An 11,150-nucleotide genomic window follows, 5' to 3' on the forward strand; every position below is an offset into this window, starting at 1 on the left:
AAAGCCAGTGTACGGTAATTGTCTAAAGGGGAGAGAATTACTTTAAGAAAGGGATTTTTTTTTTCCTGGAATACTTTTCAATGTGTACATGGGTTTTAAAAAACAAAACTGTAATCATTCTCAACGTTTTGTGGACATAGAGTGGCTACATTAAGGTTTTGTTTATCAGTATTGTAAAATCCTTCTTCAAGAGCTTTGAGTTGAATAGTTCACGTTGACCTTTGAGTGTGTTTATTGAACACGCTGTTTTTGGACGTGCCTGTCCGTCAGCGGCCGCAGGACGCCCTGGTTTCTGCGGGAAGGAAGCAGAGCTGGCACCCACCCCGAGCTTGCCCCGTCAGTATCACGGGGCTCCCTTCTCCACCAACAAATACGGTCCCGTGTTTTCCTGAACTGTCTGTTTGAAACATGTCTTTTAGACTGTTGCTTCCCTTCCGCCCCAGGTAAGGCCGGGCTAAGAGAAGCTGACGCCGTGGAAGTCCTTCCCAAGAACAATACACAGCATCAGAGAGGCCACTTGGATAGTTTTCGTGCCGGGGGAGTAAAGGGTGCCTGAGTTTCAGAACCCTCCAGAAAATGGGAAGAAGAAACTTTTTAACAGTGTGGTTTCTTTGAAATCAGGGATGCTTAATGTGGCCTTAACAAGCTTCCAAAAGTGTCTGGCATATAAGAAATGATGTATCTTGGCCACGATGTGCAGGAAAGGTATTCTCGCCTAGTGCCAGGCCTTCTTGTTTTTTTAAATTAACATTTATTCCTGGAAAGGCCTGGCTACAGAGAGCCAGGACGCCTCCGCCTGGCGTGGCGCAGCCTGAGGTGATGCTTTCGATGCCCCCAGACCTCGCTGCCCTCGCCGTGAACAGAAGGGCCGAGCTCCGACACGTAGGGGTTCCGGGTCCAGAGTGAGGGTGGGGTCTAGCCCTTCTGCTCGAACACGAGGCTCAGGCCGGGGCAGAACGTCAGCAGGGCTGCCCTTGAACTTGTCCCATCTGGGGCACCAGTATCTGGCGGCAGCGGCGGCTCCCAGGCTTTGGCCACGCTGCCTGGGTTCCTGGACCTCATACCTGCTCCCAGGTGGCCAGGAGATAGGAGTCCCTTTCGAAAGCTGCTAAGATGCGCTAATTCTTTTAAACCACTGTTTCCAGCAGTAAATATGGGAGCAGTGCCCAAAGACACCCTTTCAGAGGAGAGAGGCAGAGCCCAGGGAGAGAGAGAGGACTCACCTGAGCCGCACAGCTGGTGATGGACAGAGCGGCCTGTGGGACCAGGTCCCTGGGCTCTTCTCCCAGTACCGCATGCATGGCGGCTTTGTTTGCTTGTTACTGGGTTTCGCTGCCATTGACAAAACCTCTCGTCTTTACTGAATTCCAGAAATGGCTTCAGACATACCTGGATCGGTGACATTGCCCGTCGCCCCCATGGCGGCCGCAGGACAGGTGAGGATGGCAGGGGCCGTGCCCGCCCGTGGAGGAAAGCGGCGTTCCGGGTAAGCAACCTCGGCGTTTCCGGGAACCGGGCTTGTTAAACGTTGAGCAACTGCCCTTGACCTGTGAGGAAAACACTGTTTCTCCCCGTCCTGTGGAGTAAAAGCTCAGCAGTTTGCATCCTGTTTGGATTTCGCAAGATTCCTAAATATGCACATGATTTGCTTCTAAGTGCTTTTGGGCCTCGGCACCCAGCTGGGGACTTCTGTTTGCTTGTCCTTGTGGTGAGAATGTGCTTTGTGATCCTGCTGGGCCTGGCGGGGCGTCTGCAGGGCGGAGGCCACCCCAACCCTGAAGGTCCGGCCAGATCCGCAGCACGGCCGAGCGGAGCCGCAGGCCCTGTGGTCTGCAGAGGGCCCACCCTGGTGCCACCCGCCCTTCACGCGGTGTAGGTGGTGGGCGGGAATTCCTTTCAAAAGTGGTGGCTGACGCCCGACACCCGAAGGCCTGGCAGCTCGTGCCGTGGCCGCTCTGCTAGCAGAACTGGTTCCACAGCAAGTGCTGCTGCCCACGCTGGTTCTGACGGGCCCAGAAAGCCCATCTCTTGACCAGGCAGAACCAAAACTCGTACCTGCTCACGATGGGCAACGTTTGTAGCTGTGCATAGAACGGAAGAACCAACCAACCAACCAACCAAAATCCTGCCAGGAACACCCAAGGGGCATTTTCAGACTCCATGTATCACCCAGCCCCTCACCCACTGAATCCACTTTATTTTCAATGAAATATTTGACAGACAAGGTTTCCCATGAAGCGGAATCAGTTTGTGCTTTGATGCAATTCCTGATAACACGTGGCCCTTCGGGAATCACTGTCCAGTCGCAGCAGGAGGCACCTCTCACAGCCCAGGCGCATGGCTGGGCCGGTTGTTAAGTGGCCCGGTGTGATTAAGAGGGCGGGGGGGGCACACAGGTCGTGTCGGGGGCTGGATGGACGAGCACACCCAGCGCTGTAATTTCAGGCCGTGAAACAGAGACTGCTGTGTGTGCAGCTTGTCTCTGAAGGAGGACCTGAGACTTTTGTGACTGGTAAGAGGGTAAAAAGGCCGAGTGAGCTCAGTGGTGACCCGGACCCAGCGCACTCACTCGCTCTCTGGGAGCTGACGCAGCCGGGTCTCCAGCTGCCACCGTCTTCACAGAGGGACCAGCAGAGCCGTCACGGGCGCGGTTGGTCTTGGGGCTCAGCTCCTCGGATGACTGTGAGGAGGGGCGCTCGCCTTTGGGCCTGCTGCAGACACAGCGCCTACTGCAGCTGGCCGCTCTTGCCAGCTGGGTGCTAAGCTCCGCGGAGGAGCCCGGGTTGCTAAAAGAAGATACATGGTGTCCATATATCAACTGATTTTTAAGAATTCCAGGCCTTTTAAAATTACTTTAGATGCTGATGCACTGTAACTCGCATTCCCTGGGAACAAGCCCCACCGCCTGCCCAAGTCCTTTCCCAGACGAGGCCAGCACAGGACTCTGCGATGGGCGGTGGGCTAGTCGGGGCCAAGGTCAGGCAGAGACGCTCAGGCCCAGCCCGGAATCTGCAGGACCAGGAGCCCCTCTGTGCCGGGGAGTTTCCCCCCGGCCCCCACAGGGCCTGACCCAGGGGAGCCGAGACTGCTCCCTCCTGGGGTGCCGTGTGCCTGACCCTCCCTGCGTCAGACCCCTGGTGGCTTGGCTGGGGACCTGCTCCCTGCCCTTTCCCTCGGGGTCACGCACGCGGCCTGGCATGGGAGGCAACGTGGCCCTGCGCAGGCTGAGGCAGCCTGGCCTCGAGGTCCACTCAGAGCCCAGGAAAGAAACGAGAGGGGGAGGGGACGAGCGGCAGCTGCTGACACGTCACCCAGGGGCGAGCGCGAGGGCGCGCCACGCGCTTGACCTCTCTGGGCTGCTTGTCCTCCGAGGTCCTCATTCTTGGGGTCCCAGGTGCCGCCTCGGAAGGGGTGAGCAGGCGGCAGTTCCGTTTGCTAAGCCTCAGAGACTTCAGGATTTATCCTGCGACTAAGCAAAGAAACCTCCGTTTTTACAGGGCTGTTTCCATAGTAATTCTTGCACCTGACGGTTTTCCGTGTTTTGCTGACTTCGTTTGACCACAGCCCAAACTCTTAGCTAAGTGCAAGGGAGCCGTGGTGGAGGTCAGATCTGCAGAACGCAGGTAACCCCACGGCAGGGCCCGCCCCTGTGCCATGGTGCACTCACTGCCGCTCTCCCTGTCCCTGGCACGGTGTCCTCCCGCCTCCTGCTCCCCCTGGGACACGGTAGGAGAGACACAGGGACAGAGGGACAAGGAAGGAGACAGGGAACGGGTGGCGGGAGAGGGGAATGGCCAGGCAAGGACCTTCCTCCCACCCGGTTCCTTGCCTAGGTCTTCCCGCTCTGACCCGACTCTTCCGGAGGGAAGTGTCCCAAATTCCCAGGACGACTGCCCTTCCCACCCTGCTGTTCCAAAGCCAAGTAGAACCGATGCCTCGCGGGTCCTGGATCCTCCTGGCCGCCCGCCTGGCCTGGCACTGCGGACCCCCCAGCCGAGCTCCGCCCCACCCCCCCGCCGCCCCCGTCTTGGCGAGCCGCGAGCTCTCCCAGCAGCTGGGACGCGAGGTGAAGGTTCAAGTCCCAGACTCTTTCTGAAGCGATTCCACGTGTGCCGGAGGAAGGAGCTGAAGCCGGTCACCTGAGCTGCAGTTTGCAGTAACCGCCCTCAGCTGTGCGGCAGGGTGGTGAGGATGGGGGCTCCTCCGGGCTAACTCGGTTAAGGGGGAAGCAGCGGCCATTAATTAGGGTCCGTGCCCGCCCCTGAAGCTGCCCTTGTGGGGTCGGAGGCTGGAGGTGGCTGGCAGGGGATGTCCCTTCCCTCTGCCGTGGAGTCCAGTGCTGGGCTCCGCTTGAGCGTCACTGCGGGAAAACTGCTTTCCAATCACACAGCCGCTGGCCCAGCTCTCCCTCTCACGCGACCCCGTGAGCTGCTGCAGGGTGGTCACGTTAGGGGCGTGTTTCCCGAAGCAGAGGCTTCTCCCGGTGAGCACGCACGCGCCGGCATCGCTGTGTCCTCCCCGCCGGCCCAGGCTCGAAGGAAAAGCAGCTTCGAGCAGCCGCGTCGGCGGAAGCCTCGGGCTGGCCCCGGACCGGCCCTTTCCTGCTTTCTCCCGAGAGCGTGAGTCCCGTTGGGTGACTCGGATTCGAAGGTGGCTTGTGACCGCACAGTCACGGCTGGCAGGGAGCTCACACCCCTCTCTCCTCACTAAGCGCAGCTCGGAAATGCCCGTCGTCGCGGCTTCGTGCCGCGGCAGCACTCGGGCTCGTCGACAGGAGGGCGAGGCCAAGCGCGGGTCCCGCCACCTTCGCAAGACTCCGTGTTGTCGCCCCCTGTGCCGAGGTCTCCAAAGTGAACACAGCAGGACCCAAAAGTCGCATTTGGATCTCTTTTATCCGCCAGATGCTGCAGTACAATAGAGACGCCTGGAAGACGTAAAACAAAGGATGATCCACGGAGACTTTTTTACAGCAGAAGGAAGAGGCAGGCGTAGGGTCGTCCTCTTTAAAGGCAGGACTTGGAGTGGCGAACGAGACCACTGCGGGGTCTCGGCCAGTGCGGCTCTGAAAGCCCCTCGTGTCCTCGGGAGTCGCATTGTTCTCTGCTGCTGATGGGCCGGTGAGACCATTTTGGGGTCTGTTGAGTTATCTGAGAATAGGAAAAGTTCGTGCCCTGATTCGTCTCCTGGGGTCACGCCCAGCGCGTGCTCTTCTGAGCCGCTAGATCCTCGCGGCAGACGTGCGGTCGCACTCACGCACAGGTGCAGGGCAGTTTCTGGGCCCTGATTTTTCCCCGACAGATCCCGGTTCCCAAGTTCCCTTGGTGGCCAGAGCGGGGCCACCCCTCTTCATGCCCCGGCCAGAGCGGGACCCCTTCGCACAGGGCCCAGACCCCCTTTGCCTGCTCCATGGCGGGCCGGGGAAAGAACGGGGGTGGGAAGAAAACCACGCAACCAACCGTCCTGGTCTGCCCAGGACTCGCCCCGTGTAGCACTGAGGCCCCGGGCCCTGTCCCCGGAGTCCCTGTCCCGGGTGGTCAGGAGGGGGGTTACGCCCCAGAGGTCATGTAGGCTGAGGAAGGAGTGATGAGGAGCAGATGCCGTTTGCAGGAACCTGGGGGTCACGCTCAAACCAACCGGAGCAAGAGGAGCTTTAACTGCCCCCTCTCCCCCACCTGCGGGCTGCTAAATGCCGCGTGAGTGTTTTGGAATTTTTACGGTGCTGCTTTTTCTTAGCACTGAAATGTTTTGCACGAGCTGCTCAGTCACCTCCGCGGGGACGGCAAAGTCGCGCTCCCCCAGGACGAACACTGGGTGGCGGTGTGGCTCCGCGGAACGCCGGGCGAACCAGATTCCGCCCAGGTGTGGTTTTGGGGAAAGGTGAGGGGATGGCTTAGCGATTACGCCGACGCCGGCGGCTTTGCTTTATTTAGAAAGGCCGCCTTCAGCTCCCACGTGCCCACAACTAGGCAGCCCCGCAGCCGCCCGGAGCCTGGTCTCCCAGCTGCGTTGCAGGGCCCGCGGCTGTCCTTCCTGTGGGTGTGTGGTCTCCCAGCGGGCACCTTCCTTTGCTCCCCCACCCACCCCACTCCCTGTGCTCTCGTACTCAGTGCAGCCTTGCTCCGGACAGCCAGGGACGCCAACCTGGGGGGGGACGCCAACCTGGGGGGGCCCCATCGGGTCATTCTGAACAAAATGATGCCCAGATTGGAACTGTGGCCGCACTGCCCATAAAACAAAGCAAAAATAGACAAAAAAATACTAATTTTAAGACGAAAACACTCCTTTCCTTAGCTGCCTCCTCCCCAGGCCCTTCAAGTTACCCCAAAGCCTGGAGAACAGGGTTTTCTCGGTAGCGGCTTCTCGAGTGGGTTTCTGCACGGACGGCTCGTCCTGGGCGGCTGGCTGCTTCCTGCTAGCCTGGCTGTCCCGCCCCTTCCCCGGTCAGCCCTGGGCCGCGGAGGCCCTGCCCTTAGAGCCTGGGGGTGGGGGTGAGCGTCCGTAGCTGGGGTCTTTACTACACACGGCGCTCTTGCGGTGAGCTCCCCAGACAAGGCGTTTCTGGGTCCTGGGGCCCAGGCAGGCTGCCTCCCTCCCGCTCGGATTCCGCGGGGACTGTGCCGTACCCGGTCCGCCAGGCCGCTAGAGCACGGTGGGCATGCGGGGGCTCCGCGACACTCTGCCCAGGAGCCCCCCCAGCCCGGGTGCCCAGGAGGCCGGGGCGTCTGCATCAGTTCTCCTCGCGCCCCCCCAAGGCTCATGGCATGCTGGCACCGAGTAGGTGTCCCCTCTGCCCTGTCACCTTCAGGGATGATGCTGACTGACATTAGGAAGAGTGCGGGTTGGTAGTTAAACAAGTATCGATCATGACTTTTGTTTTATGTTTCCGTGGAGAGGACCAGTAACGGGGGAGTCTGAATAATGATTATATGTGGTGAGTTTCGACAAGCGGATGAGCGATTTGAGTAGCTTAGGCCCCAAACGACTATTTCTCCCTCAACACCCTGTGTGTTGCGTCCTGGACTTCATAGGACAAGGCCTTAAGTGTCCTGTTCGTCTGAACTCGCCAAGACCAGCCGAGTCCTCGAGCAGCACAGCCCGCGGCGTGTTCTTTCCCTGGCGATCCCCGCGTCACCCTCAAAGCTTCCTGTTTTCACAACCCCTCGAATTTTCGTGGTCTGTTGCTATACCATAAAATAGAGAAAGAGAAAAAAAAGGAAGTCCCAGTGTGGAATGGGTGATGTGGAGGGTGCAGGTGTCCCCAGGACGGGGGGGAGATGAGAAAAGCCACCCTCCTCCCGGCACAGCCCGAGCCGGCCGCCGCAGCTGAGCCTGCCAGCGTGGGGGTGGGCGGGCGGATGCCGCGGGTCTCGCCGATGCTCGGCCATCTCCAACCAGGCGGTCAGCGTGCTCACACCCAGGGCTGTCCCTTCGCCTCTTCCTGTCTCGGGCCTGTCTGGGGACTGCGGAGGTTTTGCCGGCAGCACTGCCAATGGCTGGACCATGGCAGTCCGGCCGGATAAAGCTCCCTGGTCCCGGCAGCCGCGTCCCTACCAGCTAGAACCTTCTACCTCCATCAGTACTCACTTGTGATCTCGACTTTGCAGGATGGACTTCGATGACGAAGACGGTGAAGGCCCCAGTAAATTTTCAAGGTGAGTTTGTTTTATTTTCCTTAGATCCAAAGCAGCCAGTAGCTGGCAGTCACCGTACGGAATTACACGGGGTATAATGTCTGTCGTCGTTGAAAAAGCCGCTGTCCGCACTCTGACCTTCTCACTGGTCCCTCGCTCTGTGGCCGGGTGTCAGCCAGCCGTTAGCGACCTGCCGCCTCCCAGCCTGGGTGACCAGAAGTTAAGTAGCAAGTTCTTAACTCTGCTTTCTAAGTGAAACAGGGGCTGCCAGTGTGAATGGACCCCTTTCTAGAAGACAGCCCTGGGGTTCCGGTTGAGAAAAACCACCAGGGCAAATCCCTTTTCTCTACCGTGGAAAATAAAGAGAAGTACGAGAGCCCTGGGTGGCCTCGTCCTGCAGGCAGGGTGCAGACCTGGGTTTAGCTGCTGAGAGCCGCGACCCTCGCTGGCCACGTGGCGGCGCCACTGGCTGTGCTCCGTGGGTGTCCCGAGTGCAGACGACCTCGCAGACAGGGCTCCAGATCACGGACGTCGGGTGTCACGTATGTTACATACGTGTAGGATAAGGCAGGCCCAGCCCTGCACTCTTGCTATTGTTGTTCACTTGGTTTAAGGTGTGGTAGGAAGTTTGGCAGAGCTGAGCGGAAGGCACAGATCACTCCGTCCTTCTTAGCAGAGTTCCCATCTGTCCCCAGCCTGTCCCCTGCCCTGGCATCCTCCCGCCAGCCGAGCCCCAGCCCCCCTAGGCCTTGGTGGCTGCTGCACTTGAAAACGGGCCACAGGCGACGGGCACTTTTCTCCTGTGTCCGTGGTCCGCGGCCTGGACCGACAGCCTCCGTGGCTTTGGAACGGTGTTTAGGGGAACAGTGGCCGTGTCCAGCCCGGGGCCCTCAGTGCCATGTCCGCTTCCTCGTAGCAGCTGGTTTTGGTCGCGGCTCCTTTTACAGCCGCGCCGTGGTCGCGAAGGAAGCGCACCTTCCCGCCGGGCCGAGAGGAACGTGCATCTCGTCGCTGCCCGGGGATTGCCAGGGCCTCCAGGTCGGAGGAGACTTGTCATCCTAGTGCGTCCTCCCCGAGAACGCCTCCCTCCGTCCCATCCTCCACCTTCAGCTTTGGGGGAGACGGGAGAGGAGACAGAGACGTTTTGACAGTTACCGACTTTGGAGTTTCCGACCACAATAAGTGTCAACACCAGAAGTCTGTGTTGTTTTCCCTCGTGCAGACAGAACCAGCCTGGGCGTCCACCCATTTCTTGGGGTACGTTTTGACAGCGGGGAGTGCTCTGCCCCTGACATGCGGCCAGCCTGGGAGACGAGGACACGTATGTCCCGTCCCATTCGCTCTCGCCATACACGGCTCCCTGCGCGAGGAAACAGTGACTTTGACTCCTCTGTGCCAGAGTCCCCTTGAGATGGCACCTTAGCCTAGGAAATGGCCTTCCTGGGTCTGGGAACAGGAAGAGGAAGGGAAATGAGAGCGACGTCGGTGCGGTGTCGGTGGTGAAGTCACGTGCGGGGTACAAGGAGCTCGTCGCGGGAGGCCCGATCACTAAGAAACAGAAGCCCCAGACTCCGCGACTGTCTCGCGAGCCTGTCGGTTGGGTCAGGCTTTACCTCGCCAAGGCTCAAACCTGGGCTCTGTGACCGCGTCTCTTCCCCTCCAAGTCGAACATGCGAGTGACGAGCCCCCGACACACAGGTACTGACAGGGTGGAGTGTGCAGGCCCCGGAGCCCACCTGACGCTCAGAGTAGGGCTGCAGCGGGCCACCGTGGATGGCCCGCGGGTGCCTCTGGCTGCCCAGGGCTGGGGAGACGCCTGTGTCCACGCCCAGCCCCCCACTTGGCAGTGGCCGCAGCTGCTGTCCAGGGGAGCGGCGGAGGGCTTGCTTGGGACTGTCCCCCTCCAGGGCTGCAGGACACGCCCTGGGGCCGCTCCCCCTTCTCTGCTTACCACCAGCCAAGAGAGACCCCTCCAGGTAGGGCCTGGGAGCCGGCGCCCGGGAGTTCGTTGACTCAAAGTCCAGGCGGGGGGCTGCGCCAGGAGTTCCGACCCCTGATGTTTGTCAGTCAGCTTTCCCAGCTTTTCTTGAGGGGGCTCCAAATTCAAATGTCCTGCCCATCAAGAGACCTCCTGTCTCAGTTTTTTATTTGGGGGATATGGTCACAGTCACATAGCAGCTGAATCGTAGCCAGTTTGTGGTTCCTACCTTGTCACGGCCAGGCCCGTCACGGCAGCCTCGGATGGAACCAAGGAGTAGGCGTGAAGCTGCCCCTGCTGCCTGATCTCGGGCGTGCGCACACGTGCACACGCGTGCACCTGCACACACGCGTGCACCTGCACACACACACTCCAGGATCCCGCCTTCCAGGGCCAGAAATGCTCTCAGGCCTGCTTCCCCCCTCGCCCCCGTCTCTCCCGTGCGTCTTTGGGGACTGTGACGTGCAGCACCTGGCCCTGCTGACATTGGACGTTTCCTTCCTCCCACGCAAAGTGTCGGGGACCTGGGGGCAGGAGCTCGATTGTAGAGGGCTGAGCACTGGCTGGGAGGTGAGGAAGTGGAGACCGGGGGACAAGGCTTCGAGCGGTTTGTATGCGGGCTAGAAAGCGGGGGGTCACTCGGGGCTCAGGAAGGGGCTGCTTTTTAAGGACAGAAAGACTCTGAGTGCGTCTACGCGAGGAGGGGAAGTGTGAGGGTAGCCGGGCATCCGGAGGATTCAGGAGGGCGGCTGGGGAGGGGGCAGGGGAGGGACAGGTCCAGACCCCCGAGAGGACCCGTCTGCCCTGAGGCAGAGGGAAGGAGCCGCAGGTGTCGCTGAGTGTGAGGCCGGTGGGTGAGCGGGAGTCATGGGGGCTAATTCTCGTGGCTTCTCCCGTGCCGAGCGGGAGGTGGGGCCGTGTGCGCAGCTGAGCTGGAGAGGGAGGCTTGGGATGCCCCGGTCGAGTTCGGAGGAGGCTCACGCAAGGCAGAGCTGTGAAAACCTTACATCCCGTTTCAAATCGCAGGCCGTGAGTGCGAGGGGCCCCTGTCTGCACGAAGGCGCAGTCTCCCCCAGCGGTCCCTGCGGGTTGGATACAGCAGGACGCAGTTTCTTCCCGGACTCGGGGCTGGCGGATGAGGCAGGCGCAGCGAGGGTCGGGGTAGGTTAAGGTATTGACGAGAGGGTCGTCGAGCGGCCAAGCTATGGGTCCAGCTGCACAGGGCGGCCGGACACCAGGGAGGACGAGAGTTGACAGTGCGAGAGGAAGATGGAGGAGGCTGGAAGTGGGAATGTGGTCAAAGAACAGTTCCGACCGTGGGAGTCTGGGAAGGCTGGAAAAGTAGGAAGCTGTGGTCAGATAACGGGCAGTTGGCAGCGTGGGAGAGGCGGGCTGCGGTCACGGGAGAGGAGGCAGTGGGGAGACAGGAGGGGTCTGCGCCCCCCACTGAGCCGCCGGGTGCTGGGTGCTAGTGCAGGGTGCTGGTGCTGGGTGCAGGGTGCTGGGTGCTGATGCAGGGTGCAGGGTGCAGGGTACTGGGT

General features: G+C 60.5%; 1 protein-coding gene across 1 annotated transcript in view; it reads left to right on the top strand.

Moving 5' to 3' along the window:
* The first annotated feature begins 1,326 nt into the window (after positions 1-1,326).
* Positions 1,327-11,150, top strand: part of ARNT2 (aryl-hydrocarbon receptor nuclear translocator 2) — a 141,703-nt gene continuing 131,879 nt past the window's right edge. Inside the window, exons 1-2 of the mRNA XM_012660097.1 lie at positions 1,327-1,486; positions 7,605-7,652. Coding sequence (XP_012515551.1) covers positions 1,374-1,486; positions 7,605-7,652 — 161 coding nt within the window. The 5' untranslated portion in view covers positions 1,327-1,373. The remainder of the gene's footprint in view (positions 1,487-7,604; positions 7,653-11,150) is intronic.

The sequence above is a fragment of the Propithecus coquereli genome, unplaced genomic scaffold, assembly GCF_000956105.1.
Source record: "Propithecus coquereli isolate 6110/MARCELLA unplaced genomic scaffold, Pcoq_1.0 Scaffold655, whole genome shotgun sequence".
Lineage (NCBI taxonomy): Eukaryota > Metazoa > Chordata > Mammalia > Primates > Indriidae > Propithecus > Propithecus coquereli.